Here is an 18,806-nt window from a genome sequence, read left to right as displayed (position 1 = left end):
CAGGGGCCCACCGAGAGGCAGGGACTGGGCCAGGGGCGCACCGAGAGGCAGGGACTGGGCCAGGGGCGCACCGAGAGGCAGGGACTGGGCCAGGGGCGCACCGAGAGGCAGGGACTGGGCCAGGGGCGCACCGAGAGGCAGGGACTGGGCCAGAGCTAGGGTTTGTCTCAGTGCTTCACTGCCACTCTCATTTGAGGTTTTCCTTTAGTGTTAACACAGGCTAGCTATATTTAAGATTTTGAGGTTTGAGTAATTTTAAAAATATGCTTTTGGGTGGTGGGTGATGTTTGCTAGGGTGGTTTGGAAAGGCCATGCTCAGACATGTGTTTTGACTGGGTTATTATGAAACTTTGTCAGCCTAGCAGTATATCCTCTGTACTCCCTAGACGGATTTTGGTAAATAATCTGAATGGTTGGCCGTAATGTTATTGTAATGAGTCTGTTGTCAGATGACATGTGGTTACTGCACGGTGCTTATTACATTGTCAGACCATAATTAATGAGTATTAAAGTCGTTAGGTGTGTTCTGACTAATAGGCCACTCTCAATTAGACAGAGGATAAACAGTTGAGTGGAGAGTGGTGCTGCTGAAATGGTAATGAACTGTTGTTGTATGGAGGTGATATGGTCAGAGATACCTTGTCGTTAGAGAAAAGGGATTCTCCTCGCTCTTGCTCGCTTGGTCTCTCTAGCTCTCTCTCGTTTTGCCCTACTTAAAATACCCTTCTCTCCCTCCTTCCCTTCTCCCTCGTAAGGGCTTTCAATTTCCCATAGCTTACTATTGGTGCTGCTCTGGTGCCTGCCTGGATACAGGACCACAGTACTAGGGGTCTAGGGGTGATCTGGCCTCACCCTGCCTAAGGAGCAGTTGCCCGTCCCTGGGGTGAGGTGGGGTCAAGGCCCCTGGGTGCTGGTGGCTGCATGAAGGGCTGCTCCTGTGAAGAGCCCCTGATGGCATTGATTGATGGTGCTTTTTCAGTTCTGAGGTAATTGTTTTTGGTTTCCCAGGTTACACCCTGATGCACCCGTCCCTCACGCGGCCCTACTTGATGACAGAGCCTCCCCTCCACACTGACATCATCCACTATGAGAACATCCCTGGGTTCCCTGTGGTACGGGACAACATTCTCCGGTGAGTTAGGGTCAAGGGTCAGGGGGCAATGAGAGGTGGGGTTTCACTAGTATGTATAGATTCTGGAAACTCAAGGCAGGCTAGTAAGGTAGTAAGATGTTTTCATCCACTCTCTTTGTCATAGCAATCTTTGTTTATATACTGTAGTCTGAGGTGTTTTGGTGATCGGACTGCATTGCACAATCTTGTGTTGCTAATATTAACCCTCCTACTTCCTGTTCCTCCCTCCAGTCTGCCCCTCGGTAGTCAGGTGATAGCTGTGCCCACCAACTCCTCTCTGTCCTGGCACACCAACCGCCTCCGAGACCCCAGCAAGGATGCCTACAACGTCAGCTACACATGGAAACTGGTACGATGCACTGCTGTTGTCTGTCTGTCTGTGTCTGTCTTGTCTTTCTCCTCTCTAGATCTATATCCCTTTTTTCTCTCCCTTCCTTCCCCTCTGTCCCTCTCTCACTCCCTCTCCATAACGTAACAAGCCAGTAATGCAGTACTGCATCTTCATCTTCTTTGTCCCTCTCTCCCACTTCTTCTCTCACTCCATCTCCCTCAGTCATCTCCAATCTGTCATCTTCTTTGTCCCTCTCTCCCACTTCTTCTCTCACTCCATCTCCCTCAGTCATCTCCAATCTGTCATCTTCTTTGTCCCTCTCTCCCTCTTCTTCTCTCACTCCATCTCCCACAGTCATCTCCAATCTGTCATCTTCTTTGTCCCTCTCTCCCACTTCTTCTCTCACTCCATCTCCCTCAGTCATCTCCAATCTGTCATCTTCTTTGTCCCTCTCTCCCACTTCTTCTCTCACTCCCACTTCTTCTCTCACTCCATCTCCCTCAGTCATCTCCAATCTGTCATCTTCTTTGTCCCTCTCTCCCACTTCTCTCACTCCATCTCCCTCAGTCATCTCCAATCTGTCATCTTTAGAAAAACCCAGTGCTCCCACCCCCACCCCCAAAACACTTTCTCTTTCAGAGCTAGTTCCAGACGTAGCCCTAAACCTCAACTCCCCCTTACAAGTTAGGATCAGTCATGCCTTATCCATGGATTTTGAAAAACTAGTCAAATGTCTCCAGCTGTGTCTCTGCTCTGTATCACTCTATTCTAAGTAGAAGCTCCTCCACAAAAACATCCATCATCTTCTCCCTCAATCCCTCCCCAGGTCCAGGACAAGTCGTTCATCCTGTGCATAGTGAACGTCCAGCCAGAGATCCCTGTGAAACACCTGAAGAACCTGAACACAGCTCCCAGCTCCAAGCTGCTCTATCACCGCCTGGACCTGCTGGGTCAGCCCTCCTCCTGTCTGCACTTCAAACAGCTGGCCACCGTCGGTAAGACCTGAGGCCACGTAGGCAATGACTGTGAGAGAGGAACTAGGCTTGAGGCAGAGATTTTAGAGCTTTACATTTAGTCTGTATTTTCCTCTCTCTGTCAGAGAGTCCTACAGTGATGCTGTCTGCAGGGAGTTTCTCCTCGCCCTACGAACACCTCAGCCAACCAGAGACCAAACGCATGGTGGAACACTACACTGCCTACCTCAGTGATAACACACGCCTCATAGCCAACCCTGGACTCAAGGTACTCACACAATCACATTTGACAGTCATTAACACAGAGAAGCCAAACCAATATCAAACACGTATCTTCTGGAAAGACTTGTGAGCCAAACCACACTAGCTAACACCACCAAAAGAAAGATAACGAACTGCCCCTCAAGTCTCTTAGCTCCACTGCCTTCTTTGTCTTTTTGGTGAAGCTGGAGAAAAGCTCCATGTTTTTAACAGCTTGTGTGCACAGCATTTTTATCCCCTCTCTGAATGTGGTGAGAGAGTGGTGGAGAGACTGAGAGACTCTGTACGTGGTGGGGGAGAGACTGTATGTGGTGAGAGAGTGGTGGAGAGACTGAGAGACTCTGTACGTGGTGGGGGAGAGACTGTATGTGGTGAGAGAGTGGGGGAGAGACTGATAGACTCTCTGTACGTGGTGAGAGAGTGGGGGAGAGACTGATAGACTCTCTGTACGTGGTGAGAGAGTGGGGGAGAGACTGAGAGACTCTGTACGTGGTGAGAGAGTGGGGGAGAGACTGAGAGACTCTGTACGTGGTGGGGGAGAGACTGTATGTGGTGAGAGAGTGGGGGAGAGACTGATAGACTCTCTGTACGTGGTGAGAGAGTGGGGGAGAGACTGATAGACTCTCTGTACGTGGTGAGAGAGTGGGGGAGAGACTGAGAGACTCTGTACGTGGTGAGAGAGTGGGGGAGAGACTGAGAGACTCTGTACGTGGTGGGGGAGAGACTGTATGTGGTGAGAGAGTGGGGGAGAGACTGAGAGACTCTGTACGTGGTGAGAGAGTGGGGGAGAGACTGAGAGACTCTGTACGTGGTGAGAGAGTGGGGGAGAGACTGAGAGACTCTGTACGTGGTGAGAGAGTGGTGGAGAGACTGAGAGACTCTGTACGTGGTGAGAGAGTGGGGGAGAGACTGAGAGACTCTGTACGTGGTGAGAGAGTGGGGGAGAGACTGAGAGACTGTACGTGGTGGGGGAGAGACTGAGAGACTCTGTACGTGGTGAGAGAGTGGGGGAGAGACTGAGAGACTGTGTGGTGAGAGAGTGGGGGAGAGACTGAGAGACTCTGTACGTGGTGAGAGAGTGGGGGAGAGACTGAGAGACTCTGTACGTGGTGAGAGAGTGGGGGAGAGACTGAGAGACTCTCTGTACGTGGTGAGAGAGTGGGGGAGAGACTGAGAGACTCTGTACGTGGTGAGAGAGTGGGGGAGAGACTGAGAGACTCTGTACGTGGTGGGGGAGAGACTGAGAGACTCTATACGTGGTGAGAGAGTGGGGGAGAGACTGAGAGACTCTGTACATGGTGGGGGAGAGACTGAGAGACTCTATACGTGGTGAGAAAGTGGGGGAGAGACTGAGAGACTCTGTACGTGGTGAGAGAGTGGGGGAGAGACTGAGAGACTCTGTACGTGGTGAGAGAGTGGGGGAGAGACTGAGAGACTCTGTACGTGGTGGGGGAGAGACTGAGAGACTCTATACGTGGTGAGACAGTGGGGGAGAGACTGAGAGACTCTCTGTACGTGGTGAGAGAGTGGGGGAGAGACTGAGAGACTCTGTACGTGGTGAGAGAGTGGGGGAGAGACTGAGAGACTCTGTACGTGGTGGGGGAGAGACTGAGAGACTCTATACGTGGTGAGAGAGTGGGGGAGAGACTGAGAGACTCTCTGTACGTGGTGAGAGACTGGGGGAGAGACTGAGAGACTCTCTGTACGTGGTGAGAGAGTGGGGGAGAGACTGATAGACTCTCTGTACGTGGTGAGAGAGTGGGGGAGAGACTGAGAGACTCTGTACGTGGTGGGGGAGAGACTGAGAGACTCTGTACGTGGTGGGGGAGAGACTGAGAGACTCTATACGTGGTGAGAGAGTGGGGGAGAGACTGAGAGACTCTCTGTACGTGGTGAGAGACTGGGGGAGAGACTGAGAGACTCTCTGTACGTGGTGAGAGAGTGGGGGAGAGACTGAGAGACTCTCTGTACGTGGTGAGAGAGTGGGGGAGAGACTGAGAGACTCTCTGTACGTGGTGAGAGAGTGGGGGAGAGACTGAGAGACTCTCTGTACGTGGTGAGAGAGTGGGGGAGAGACTGAGAGACTCTGTACGTGGTGAGAGAGTGGGGGAGAGACTGAGAGACTCTCTGTACCTGGTGAGAGAGTGGTGGAGAGACTGAGAGACTCTCTGTACGTGGTGAGAGAGTGGGGGAGAGACTGAGAGACACTCTGTACGTGGTGAGAGAGTGGTGGAGAGACTGAGTGACACTGTACGTGGTGGGGGAGAGACTGTATGTGGTGAGAGAGTGGGGGAGAGACTGAGAGACTCTGTACGTGGTGAGAGAGTGGGGGAGAGACTGAGAGACTCTGTACGTGGTGAGAGAGTGGGGGAGAGACTGAGAGACTGTATGTGGTGAGAGAGTGGGGGAGAGACTGAGAGACTGTATGTGGTGAGAGAGTGGTGGAGAGACTGAGAGACACTGTGCGTGGTGAGAGAGTGGGGGAGAGACTGAGAGACACTCTGTACGCGGTGAGAGAGTGGGGGAGAGACTGAGAGACACTCTGTACGCGGTGAGAGAGTGGTGGAGAGACTGAGAGACTCTCTGTGCGAGAGAGATCCTGATCTGGGCCTACCTTACATTAAAGAGAGAGCTCAGCTCCTCTTCTCTGTCTATATCGCTCTCTCCCTCTAGTCGTCGGTCAGGAACGAGGTGATGGCGACCAGTCACGTCACAGATGAATGGATGACACTCATGGAGATGAGTAGCCTCAACTGCTACATTGTTCGCCGTTACATAGCAACGCCCAATGGGGTGCTTCGGATTTACCCCGGCTCACTCATGGACAAAGCCTTCGATCCGACCCGGAGACAATGGTGAGTTTTATTTAGTGCTTGTGGGGGCGCAGTTCCAGACTCCTAGAGAGGGATGGGAAGTTGAGTCCTGCTCCACAGTGTTTTGGCCCGGTTCTCATAGCTTTCTGTTTACGGCTGGAATGATTCACTTTCTATGGAACAGTCTCAGTTCTACTAAATCCTTCATGACACTTTTCATTTTGAACAACAGTCTGGAGTAGTCAGACATATTTTACTATAAATGTTTCAGTCAATATCTGTTAACGTTTTTCCCAGCCTTTAGTTAGTAGACAGTATCCACATGTATTGTCGTGGAATTAGCATGCTGTGTCAATGTGTTTGTTTTTGTTTCCTATCACACTGACCATGCTCTCTGACCTCTAACCCCTGACCCAAACAGGTACCAGCACGCTGTGGCGAACCCTGGCCTCATCACCTTCACCGGGCCTTACCTGGATGTGGGCGGGGCCGGATACGTGGTCACCATCAGCCACACCATCCACACCTCCAGGTACTGTAGGAGGACAAACACAACATCTTCCTCACCATCCACACCTCCAGGTACTGTAGGAGGGCAAACACACCATCTTCCTCACCATCCACACCTCCAGGTACTGTAGGAGGACAAACACAACATCTTCCTCACCATCCACACCTCCAGGTACTGTAGGAGGACAAACACAACATCTTCCTCACCATCCACACCTCCAGGTACTGTAGGAGGACAAACACAACATCTTCCTCACCATCCACACCTCCAGGTACTGTAGGAGGGCAAACACACCATCTTCCTCACCATCCACACCTCCAGGAGGACAAACACAACATCTTCCTCACCATCCACACCTCCAGGAGGACAAACACAACATCTTCCTCACCATCCACACCTCCAGGTACTGTAGGAGGGCAAACACAACATCTTCCTCACCATCCACACCTCCAGGTACTGTAGGAGGGCAAACACACCATCTTCCTCACCATCCACACCTCCAGGAGGACAAACACAACATCTTCCTCACCATCCACACCTCCAGGAGGACAAACACAACATCTTCCTCACCATCCACACCTCCAGGAGGACAAACACAACATCTTCCTCACCATCCACACCTCCAGGAGGACAAACACAACATATTCCTCACCATCCACACCTCCAGGTACTGTAGGAGGGCAAACACACCATCTTCCTCACCATCCACACCTCCAGGTACTGTAGGAGGTCAAACACAACATCTTCCTCACCATCCACACCTCCAGGTAGGAGGGGTCAAGGGTCAACCACAGTCCCAGGCTCTGATTGGAAGAAACCCAGTTGGACTGGACTGTATCTATGTCACACAGAGTGATGGTGATACACAATTCTAGTTACCAGGGCAACCTGATAAACACTTAGAGATTTTCATTTGTGACTGTTGATGAATTTGAAACGTTCTGTTTCTTTAGAATTTTTAATGATACTATGCTCTTCTATTTTTTTCCTAACTTTCCGTTTAGCAGACACTTTTATCCAAAATGACTTAGTCATGCGTGCCACGTTCATCGTATGGGTGTCCGCAGTAGGAATCAAACCTGACCCTGAGCCACATAATACCATTTTCTCAAGCAATACATAGAGCAAAACAGGAAGAAGTAGTGGGAAATAGACAGACTAATGTTCTCGTTTAGTCTGTGATCTGAATGTGTAGTGGTCCTGGCAGTCTGCTGTTTGTGCCTGCTGACTACAGTTACAACATTACTGGTTCATCTCAGAGGAGGCTGTAGACGGGAGGCAATCACCAACAACTGGAACACCCAGGCTGTGGATTAAGATATAACACACACACACACACACACACACACACACACACACACACACACACACACACACACACACACACACACACAAACACAAACACACACACACACAGCTCTGATAAGGCAGGCTCAGTCTGTTGATGTTGGTGAGCATGTCCTGTGGTGTCTGTAGTATACCGAGACTCTGCTCTCAAATAAGGCTCCCAAGAGCTGCAGCACATGGTTTTCAGGATAGGTTTGCATGCACAAGCAGGGAAGGTAGCTAGAGAATAAAAGATGTGTACTGTTGAATAATGTTCTCTCCTCTCTCTGTGTAGTTCTCAGATGGCCTCAGGGTATGCAGTAGCAGTAATGGGGATAGACTTCACACTGCGTTACTTCTACAAGGTTCTGCTGGACCTGCTACCCATCTGCAATCAGGACAAGGGCAACAAGATCCGGTACGTCTTTCATTGAGGCTCATTCTCTCTTGTTACAGGCCTTTTGACTGTTCCTCATAGGGATCCTGAGGGACAACCCAATGAGGTTTTTAAGACTCTCTGAATCTAATTTGAATGGCACTTTCACCTAGTCCTCCAACATCCCAGCATGCCCTCTGCTACGTGGGAGAAATCTTCCCTGAGTTTCTCTCTTTGGTATCTATTGTGGTCCACAAATTAACTTTATGCTGGTTACAAAGAGGGTGAGAGAGGGAGAAGCTTGATTATAATTACATTCCAGAAAAATCCTGTTATGCTAGATTCTGCTGCTATATTCTCTCTTTCTCTTTTCTGTCTGCCTTTCCACCCCTACTCTTCCCTCCCTCCCTCCCAGTTTCTCTCTCTCTCCCCTTTCCTCCCTCTCTATCCCCCTTCTCTCTGCAGTCCTCTCCCCCTTTCTTTCTTTCACTCTTTACCCTGTCTCTCTGTCGGAGAGTGTTCAGTGTTCAGTGGTTCATGTTTAACAGGAGGAAGGGGATGGAGGTTAGGTTGAACGACTTTCTATCCTGCAGGTTGGGGTAATATGGGGCTCAGGTGTGACGATACACAGAGCTGATCTGGAGCCTGGCCCATGTGGTGTTCTTAACACTCAGAGTTTGCTCTCTCTAACACCACCCCTTGTCTCTCCTGACTTAACACTGCTCTCCTCGCCCTCCACGTCCACTGTAATCGCTCTGGCTCTCTCCCTCTTGCTGCGGAAAGGGGAGTCTGAAGTTCGGGTTCTATTGTGTTTAAATCTGATGGATTTCAGTGGACATGTGTATTTGATATAAGTGTATTAAGTTAAATTGTTTGTACTGTTCCATAAAATGAATAATACGTCAACTGTATTTTCTCTCTCTCTGTCTCTGTCTCTCTCTCGCTTTCTCGCTCTCTCTCGCTTTCTCTCTGTCGCTCTGTCTGTCTCTCTCGCTCCGTCGCTATCTCCCTCGCTCTCTCTCGCTTTCTCTCTGTCACTCTCCCTGTCTCTCTCTCTCTGTCTGTCTTTCTCTCCCTCGCTCTCTCTCTCGCTTTCTCGCTGTCTATTTCGCTCTCTCTCTCTCTATAGGTGTTTTATCATGGAGGACAGGGGTTACTTGGTGGCCCACCCCACCCTCATCGACCCTAAAGGTCACGCTCCAGCCGAGCGGCAGCACATCACACACAAGGAACCTCTGGTGGCCAACGACATCCTGAACCATCCTAACTTTGTCAAGAAGAACTTGTGCAACAGCTTCAGCGACCGGACAGTCCAACGTTTCTACAAGTTCAACACCAGCATCATTGTGAGTAGGGGCTCAGAGAAAATATAAACTCCATCTAGACACCGTTGCCCTTGAGCACACAAAAAACTATACATACCTCGGCCTAAACATCAGCGCCACAGGTAACTTCCACAATGATGTGAACGATCTGAGAGACAAGGCAAGAAGGGCCTTCTATGCCATCAAAAGGAACATAAAATTTGACATCCTGATTAGGATCTGGCTAAAAATACTTGAATCAGTTATAGAACCCATTGTCCTTTATGGTTGTGAGGTCACCAACCAAGAATTCACAAAATGGGACAAACACCAAATTGAGACTCTGCATGCAGAATTCTGCAAAAATATCCTCTGTGTACAACGTAAAACACCAAATAATGCATGCAGAGCAGAATTAGGCCGACACCCGCTAATCATCAAAATCCAGAAAAGATATGTTAAATTCTTCAACCACTTAAAAGGAAGAGATTCCCAAACCCTCCATAACAAAGCCATCACCTACAGAGACATGAACCTGGAGAACACTCCCCTAAGCAAGCTGGTCCTGGGGCTCTGTTCACAAACACAAACAGACCCCACAGAGCCCCAGGACAGCAACACAATTAGACCCAAACAAATCATGAGAAAACAAAAAGATAATTACTTGACACATTGGAAAGAATTAACAAAAAAACAGAGCAAACTAGAAAGCTATATTTGGCCCTAAACAGAGAGTACACAGTGGCAGAATACCTGACCACTGTGACTGACCCAAACTTAAGGAAAGCTTTGACTATGTACAGACTCAGTGAGCATAGCCTTGCTATTGAGAAAGGCCGCCTTAGGCAGACCTGGCTCTCAAGAGAAGACAGGCTATGTGCACACTGCCCACAAAATGAGGTGGAAACTGAGCTGCACTTCCTAACCTCCTGCCAAATGTATGACCATATTAGACACATATTTCCCTCAGATTACACAGATCCACAAAGAATTAGAAAACCACAACTCCCATATCTATTGGTTGAACTACCACAGTGAGACATCACAGCAGCAAGATTTGTGACCTGTTGCCATAAGAACAGGGCAACCAGTGAAGAACAAACACCATTGTAAATACAACCCATATTTATGTCTATTTATTTTCCTTTTTGTACTTCCAACTATTTGCACATCATTACAACACTGTATATAGACATAATGACATTTGTAATGTCTTTATTCTTTAGCAACTTCTGTGAGTGTAATGTTTACTGTTCATTTTTTGTTTATTTCACTTTTTGTTTATTATCTATTTCACTTGCTTTGGCAATGTTAACATATGTTTCCCATGCCTATAAAGCCCTTTGAATTTAATTGATAAGACATTTTCTCTGTCTCTCTCTCTTGCTCTGTCTCTCTCGCTCTCTTGCTCTCTCTCTTGCTCTGTCTCGCTCTTGCTCTGTCTCTCTCTCGCTCTCTTGCTCTGTCTCGCTCTTGCTCTGTCTCTCTCGCTCTCTCTCGCTCTGTCTCTCTCTCTCGCGCTGTCTCTCTCTCTTGCTCTGTCTCGCTCTTGCTCTGTCTCTCTCGCTCTGTCTCTCTCTCTCTCGCGCTGTCTCTCTCTCTCGCGCTGTCTCTCTCTCTTGCTCTGTCTCTCTCTCTCTCTTGCTCTGTCTCTCTCTCTCTCACTCTGTGTCTCTCTCTCGCTGTGTCTCTCTCTCTCTCTCGCTCTGTGTCTTTCTCTCTCTCTCTCTCTCGCTCGCTCGCTCTCTCAATTCAATTTGCTTTATTGGCATGACGTAACAATGTACATATTGCCAAAGCTTATTTTGGATATTTACAATATAAAAATAAAATGAGAATCAAAATTGTCAACGGGACAACAGTAACAACAATAACCAAGTGTCAAAATAACCATACATTCAACAATAACAATAAGCATACAGTAGAGTACATGTGCAGGTTGATTGGTCTGTCAGACACTGTCCCTCAACTTATGGCAGGCAGCAATGTAGTGCGCTGCCAACCCACAGCTCTCTGCGTCCTCCCCCAACAGGATGGGTAGCCTACTCTCATCAGAGAGGTCTTTGAAACCTTGAATAAGGGTTTCAAATTTGGGGAAATGACACTCTCTAATTGTTTTATATTTTTGACATTTTGTCAGGAAATGCAGCTCCGTCTCAGGTTCTGCTGTTGTGCAGTGGTTGCACAGCCTTTCCTCTACAGGGAGCCAGATTTTCCTGTGTCTACCTTTCTCAATGGCAAGGCTGTGCTCACTGAGCCTGTACTTTGTCAAGGTTTTTCTAAGGTTTTGATCAGTAACCATGGTCAAATATTTAGCCACGGTGTACTGTCGATTTAGGGCCAGATAGCACTGCATTTTGCTTTGTGTTTGTGCTTGTGTTTCCCAATAAGCAATATAGTTTTGTTTTGACTGTGTTGTAATTTGGTTTATCCTGATTGTTTGGATGTTCTGGTCCTGAGCCTTCAGTGTGTTAGTAGAACAGGTTTGTGAACTCAGCCCCAGGACCAGCTGGATGAGGGGACTCTTTTCTTTGCTCAGCTCTTGGCATTGCAGGGCTTGGTAATGATATGAGAGGGTGTCACTGTATTTTAGATGTTTCCAAAACTTAATTGCTCTTTTTTGAGTTTTTATTATTGGTGGATATTTGCCTAATTCTGCCCTGCATGCATTGTTTGTAGTTTTCCTCTGGACATGTAGGAGAATCTTACAGAACTCTGCATGCAGGGTTTCAATGGGGTGTTTGTCCCATTTGATGAAATCTTGTTTTGCAAGTGGACCCCACACCTCGCTGCCATAAAGTGCAATTGGTTCAATGACATATTCAATTGGTTTTAGCCAAATTTGAATAGGTATTTCAATTTGAATTAGCTTTTTAATGGCGTAGAATGCCCTGCGTGCTTTCTCTCTGTTCATTCACTGCCTCATTAAGGTGTCCAGTTGAGCTTATTTTTAAACCTAAGTAATTGTAGTGTGTGCAGTAGTCTATATGTTTTGTATTTTGTGTCTCTCTCGCTCTCTCTCTCTCGCTCTGTCTCTCTCTCTCTCGCTCTGTCTCTCTCTCTCTCGCTCTGTCTCTCTCTCTCTCGCTCTGTCTCTCTCGCTCTGTCTCTGTCTCTCTCGCTCTGTCTCTCTCTCTCTCGCTCTGTCTCTCTCTCTCTTGCTCTGTCTCTCTCTCGCTCTGTCTTGCTCTGTCTCTCTCTCTGTCTCTCGCTCTGTCTCTCGCTCTGTCTCGCTCTGTCTCTCTCTCGCTCTGTCCCTCGCTCTGTCTCGCTCTGTCTCTCTCTCGCTCTGTCTCTCTCTCTCGCTCTCTCTCTCGCTCTCTCTCTCTCGCTCTGTCTCTCTCTCTATCTCGCTCTGTCTCTCTCTCGCTCTGTCTCTCTCTCTCGCTCTGTCTCTCTCTCTCGCTCTCTCTCTCTCGCTCTCTCTCTCTCGCTCTGTCTCTCTCTCGCTCTGTCTCTCTCTCGCTCTGTCTCTCTCTCTCTCTCGCTCTGTCTCTCTCTCTCTCTCGCTCTGTCTCTCTCTCGCTCTGTCTCTCTCGCTCTGTATCTCTCTCGCTCTGTCTCTCTCGCTCTGTATCTCTCTCGCTCTGTATCTCTCTCTCTCGCTCTCTCTCTCTCTCGCTCTGTATCTCTCTCTCTCTCTCTCGCTCTGTATCTCTCTCTCTCTCTCTCTCTCTCTCTCTCTCTCTCTCTCTCTCTCTCTCTCGCTCTGTCTCTCTCTCTCTCGCTCTGTCTCGGCCCTAATATGGCCCTTTGGTCTGAATTCTGACCGCCCCTGTGTCACAAGATCCGCCATTTTGGATTGTTTGAAACTAACTGAGTAAAGTGTAAGAGGCAAGTTGACAGGTAGTGTCCTCTCCCTGTGTTGGCCTCAGAAAAACATTTTCCCAGGACAGCTTTTATTATTATCCATCAGCATTATAACCCCACCACATGGTGAGAAATTGTATCGCATCCTCAATGAGCTTTACTCAAATGACCAAGTGCTTCCTTTCTTTGTAGAGCCATTGATAAACCATAGTCTAGTTAGTACCATGTTTTCAAATACATAGTGTGTAGGCTTTTTAAAACAAACTCAAAGACGCTTGACAACACTCCTCCTGTCTCTCCTGACTAACCTGGTCCACTGGAGCCACTGCTCCATGTACTGTCTGATAAACCCAATGATTTATATAAACCCTGGATTGCTGATGCTATGTATTGGCCAATGAGAGGCTTTGAAGCCAGCGGTCGGCCATATTGGCACTCCCCAGAAATACAGTCCTCCATAGGAATGAATGGAATTCTACAGTATTTCATTTAAATGTTTCCAGGACAAAATGACACACATTGTTTGTATTTTTAGTACTATTTCTTTACTTTTTCATGTTTATCTTACGTATTCTAAATTACAAGTATGCATTAAGTTATCTGTAATAGAATAAACATGGCACAACAAATGTAAACATTAATAAATGCATTTCTATAGCTTCCAAAATATTTTTTACAATGGTGTAGGAGTACCAAGATGGAAGCACAGTGGCTTCAAAACAGCGCCCCCCCCCCTGTCTGTCGAGATATAGAGATATATATATAAATCATTGGATAAACCCTTGTCTAGTACCATATTTCACTATGTTCCCCCTCTCTCTCTCGCTCTTCCTTCACAGGGTGACTTGACTAACCTGGTCCACGGAAGCCACTGCTCCAAGTACCGTCTGACCCGTATCCCTGGCACCAACGCTTTCGCTGGCATCGTCAACGAGACGTGTGATTCGCTGGCTTTCTGTGCCTGTAGCACCGTGGACCGCCTCTGTCTCAACTGTCACAGGTCAGATATACAGTCACAGGAGTTATAGAGTTAGAGGAAATAAGATGGTGTTTTCATATTTCTATTCATGAACTCAATGAATTCTATGAGGTATCTGTTTAACTTGCTTTATTAGGGGTGAATATTTGCTTCACAAAGTTAATTAATTGCAATTTTGTTGGTTTTCAGTCATACCTTTCATGGATCTATATTCTTAGAACATGGCTGTAACTGTTGTCCCTGTGTTGTACAGGATGGAGCAGAATGAGTGTGAGTGTCCATGTGAGTGCCCCCTGGAGGTCAACGAGTGTACTGGCAACCTCACCTACACTGAGAACAGGTGAGTCAAGAACCACAAGAACTGTCCTGCATGTTAAAAAAGCTCACATTTCTGTTTTGTTTGTATGTTTAGATGTGTATTGCTCTACTGTAATGTAGATAGATGTATGTGTGTTTGAATGTGTGTACTCGTGTCTGTACTGAATGAAGCCTTTTCTATAGTGCCCACAGGTAGTGATTGACTCTGTGTCACTGTGTCATCAGGCTATCTGTCATGACAATCAGATGGCTGTGACCATTCCTCAGAAACACCGGTGTCCTCAGTTAGCCATTAAACTGTGACTAGCATTGACAGCAACTGTCTGTCTGGCTAAGGCTCTTTGTGAGAGGATAGAGGGATGCTAGAGAAAAGATCGTCCACAAAGCTGCTGTCAGGCTGCAGTCATGCATTCATGTAGTGTTCCCTCTGTTGTGGTTGATTGAGGTCTTTTCACGTAATGCTAATTACTGCCTAATTTGAAACCGTGACATTATCATTGGTTAGTCATTACCTCCTTGATTCAGTGTGATGCCAGTTCTCTCATTTGAACTGGGTTTGTCATTGTTGTAGTCTGACTGTGTGGTCATGTGTATTGGAGTTTGACCGTGTGGTCATGTTCATCACTATGGTCTGACCGTGTGGTCATGTTCATCACTATGGTCTGACCGTGTGGTCATGTTCATCACTATGGTCTGACCGTGTGGTCATGTTCATCACTATGGTCTGACCGTGTGGTCATGTTCATCACTATGGTCTGACCGTGTGGTCATGTTCATCACTATGGTCTGACCGTGTGGTCACGTTCATCACTATGGTCTGACCGTGTGGTCACGTTCATCACTATGGTCTGACCGTGTGGTCACGTTCATCACTATGGTCTGACCGTGTGGTCACGTTCATCACTATGGTCTGACCGTGTGGTCACGTTCATCACTATGGTCTGACCGTGTGGTCACGTTCATCACTATGGTCTGACCGTGTGGTCACGTTCATCACTATGGTCTGACCGTGTGGTCACGTTCATCACTATGGTCTGACCGTGTGGTCACGTTCATCACTATGGTCTGACCGTGTGGTCACGTTCATCACTATGGTCTGACCGTGTGGTCACGTTCATCACTATGGTCTGACCGTGTGGTCACGTTCATCACTATGGTCTGACCGTGTGGTCACGTTCATCACTATGGTCTGACCGTGTGGTCACGTTCATCACTATGGTCTGACCGTGTGGTCACGTTCATCACTATGGTCTGACCGTGTGGTCACGTTCATCACTATGGTCTGACCGTGTGGTCACGTTCATCACTATGGTCTGACCGTGTGGTCACGTTCATCACTATGGTCTGACCGTGTGGTCACGTTCATCACTATGGTCTGACCGTGTGGTCACGTTCATCACTATGGTCTGACCGTGTGGTCACGTTCATCACTATGGTCTGACCGTGTGGTCACGTTCATCACTATGGTCTGACCGTGTGGTCACGTTCATCACTATGGTCTGACCGTGTGGTCATGTTCATCACTATGGTCTGACCGTGTGGTCATGTTCATCACTATGGTCTGACCGTGTGGTCATGTTCATCACTATGGTCTGACCGTGTGGTCATGTTCATCACTATGGTCTGACCGTGTGGTTCAACAGGAACCCCAGCTGTGCGGTGCACCAGGAGCCCCTGTCTCTGACAGTGATGGACTCCAGTCTGCAGGACACCCTGCCCCAGTGTATCAACACCCGCTGCAGCCAGCGCTTCACTAGCAGGTTGAGTACAGCCCACAATCATTGCCCACAGCTACAGCCCACAGCTACAGCCCACAGCTACAGCCCACAAGCCACAGCTACAACCCACAGGCTACCACTACAGCCCACTTGCAAAAGTATTCATCCCCCGTTGGCATTTTTCCTATTTTGTTGCCTTACAACCTGGAATTAAAATAAAAAATATTGTGGTTTGTATCATTTGATTTACACAACATGTCTACCACTTTGAAGATGAAAAATATTTTATTGTGAAACAAACAAGAAATAAATAATAACTGAACTTGAACATACATACAGTGGGGAGAACAAGTATTTGATACACTGCCGATTTTGCAGGTTTTCCTACTTACAAAGCATGTAGAGGTCTGTAATTTATCATAGGTACACTTCAACTGTGAGAGACGGAATCTAAAACAAAAATCCAGAAAATCACATTGTATGATTTTTAAGTAATTCATTTGCATTTTATTACATGACATAAGTATTTGATACATCAGAAAAGCAGAACTTAATATTTGGTGATTCTTTTGTTGGCACTCCAATATGTCCCATAAACATCACAAATGGTCCTTTTGTTCGATTAATTCCGTCCATATATATCCAAATTGTCCATTTATTTGGCGCGGTTGATCCAGAAAAAAACAGCTTCCAATTTGCGCAAAGTCACTACAAAAGATCTCAAAAATTACCTCTAAACTTTGCCAAAACATTTCAAACTACTTTTGTAATACAACTTAAGGTATTTGTAAACGTTAATAATCGATCAAATTGAAGACCGGTCAATCTGTTTTCAATACAGGAGATCAACAAACTAACGCTACTTTTCTAGTCTTGCGCAACTCTCAAACAGTACACATGACGTTACACTGTTTCCAGGTGGCCTCACTTCTTCATTGCACAAAGGAATAACCTCAACCTATTTCCAAAGAGTGGTGACATCCAGTGGAAGCGGTAGGAACTGAAAACAGGATTATTAGAAATCCAGTATTCCAATAAAAACTCATTGAACAGACAGTGACTTAAAAAAATAAAAGAATTAATGGTTAGTCCTCAGGGTTTTGCCTGCTACATAAGTTCTGTTATACTTACAGACATGATTCAAACAGTTTTAGAAACGTCAGAGTGTTTCTATCCAAATCTACTAATAATATGCATATCTTATATTCTGGGGATGAGTAGAAGGAAGTTGAAATTGGGCACGCTATTTATCCAATAGTGAATTTGCTGCCCCCTATCCTAGAGAAGTTAAGCAATGGCTTTTATTCTGGCCACTCTTCTGTAAAGCCCAGCTCTGTGGAGTGTATGGCTTAAAGTGGTCCTATGGACAGATACGGCAATCTCTGCTGTGGAGCTTTGCAGCTCCTTCAGGGTTATCTTTGGTCTCTTTGTTGCCTCTCTGATTAATGCCGTCCTTGCTTGGTCCGTGAATTTTCGTGGGCGGCCCTCTCTTTGCAAGTTTGTTGTGGTGCCATATTCTTTAAATGTTTTAATAATTGATTTAACGGTGGTCTGTGGAATGTTCAAAGTTTCGGCTATTTTTTCATAACCCAACGCTGATCTGTACTTCTCCACAACCTTGTCCCTGACCTGTTTGGAGAGCTCCTTGGTCTTCATGGTTCCGCTTGCTTGGTGGTGCCCCTTGCTTAGTGGTGTTGGGTCCTTTCAGAACAGGTGTATATATACTGAGATCATGTGACACTTAGATTGCACACAGGTGGACTTTATTTAACTAATTATGTGACTTCTGAAGGTAATTGGTTGCACCAGATTTTATTTAGTGGCTTCATAGCATACATATGCATGCACCACTTTTCAGTTTTTTATAATTTTTGAAACAAGTAATTTTTTTCATTTACTTCACCAATTTGGACTATTTTGTGTATGTCCATTACATGAAATCCAAATAAAAATACATTTAAATTACAGGTTGTAATGCAACAAAATAGGAAAAAATGGCAAGGGGGATGAATACTTTAGCAAGGTACTGTACTGATTTAATTAAAGCATGTGGTGACGTGTATATACTGATTTAGAAGAGCAAAACAAGTTTCAGATCGCAACACGTTTCCAAAATACATTTGCTGAGATTTAACGTGAAGAAAATCCATTACGTTGTATAAGTCTTGACCATGACTTGACCTCATACCTTTACTCTGTGATCTCCAGTGACTGTTTTGGCGTGTTGGACTGTGAATGGTGTATGGTGGACAATGATGGGAAGACCCACCTGGACAAACCTTACTGTGCCCTGCAGAAGGAATGCTTCGGGGGCATCCTCGGGGCCAAGAGCCCTTACATGGACGGCATGGGGATGTTGAGTGAGTCTACTCATTCCATACTGTCACGAGGTCATGCAAACATAATGGGCTAGTGGGCTTGATTTCCCCGCATTATGTCCAGAGCAATTTATTTAACGAGTTAGGACCTGAGCAATTTATTTAACGAGTTAGGACCTGAGCAATTTATTTAACGAGTTAGGACCTGAGCAATTTATTTAACGAGTTAGAACCTGAGCAATTTATTTAACGAGTTAGGACCAGAGCAATTTATTTAACGAGTTAGGACCTGAGCAATTTATTTAACCAGTTAGGACCTGAGCAATTTATTTAACGAGTTAGGACCAGAGCAATTTATTTAACGAGTTAGGACCTGAGCAATTTATTTAGGGAGTAGGACCAGAGTCATTTATTTAACGAGTTAGGACCTGAGCAATTTATTTAACCAGTTAGGACCTGAGCAATTTATTTAACGAGTTAGGACCAGAGCAATTTATTTAACGAGTTAGGACCAGAGCAATTTATTTAGGGAGTAGGACCAGAGTCATTTATTTAACGAGTTAGGACCTGAGCAATTTATTTAACCAGTTAGGACCTGAGCAATTTATTTAACGAGTTAGGACCTGAGCAATTTA

General features: G+C 46.5%; 1 protein-coding gene across 2 annotated transcripts in view; it reads left to right on the top strand.

The window, feature by feature from the left end:
- The window catches only part of cachd1 (cache domain containing 1), a 151,603-nt gene that overhangs the window by 124,952 nt on the left and 7,845 nt on the right, over positions 1-18,806 (top strand). For both annotated transcript variants that reach the window (XM_071346247.1, XM_071346246.1), the window contains exons 11-22: positions 1,009-1,132; positions 1,364-1,481; positions 2,290-2,458; positions 2,563-2,705; positions 5,372-5,553; positions 5,933-6,043; positions 7,644-7,766; positions 8,854-9,070; positions 13,678-13,838; positions 14,071-14,157; positions 15,779-15,895; positions 18,062-18,213. In XM_071346247.1, coding sequence (XP_071202348.1) covers positions 1,009-1,132; positions 1,364-1,481; positions 2,290-2,458; positions 2,563-2,705; positions 5,372-5,553; positions 5,933-6,043; positions 7,644-7,766; positions 8,854-9,070; positions 13,678-13,838; positions 14,071-14,157; positions 15,779-15,895; positions 18,062-18,213 — 1,704 coding nt within the window. The remainder of the gene's footprint in view (positions 1-1,008; positions 1,133-1,363; positions 1,482-2,289; positions 2,459-2,562; positions 2,706-5,371; positions 5,554-5,932; positions 6,044-7,643; positions 7,767-8,853; positions 9,071-13,677; positions 13,839-14,070; positions 14,158-15,778; positions 15,896-18,061; positions 18,214-18,806) is intronic.

The sequence above is a fragment of the Salvelinus alpinus genome, chromosome 16 (assembly GCF_045679555.1).
Source record: "Salvelinus alpinus chromosome 16, SLU_Salpinus.1, whole genome shotgun sequence".
Classification (NCBI taxonomy): Eukaryota; Metazoa; Chordata; class Actinopteri; order Salmoniformes; family Salmonidae; genus Salvelinus; species Salvelinus alpinus.
This window is presented reverse-complemented; position numbering and strand designations above follow the sequence as displayed.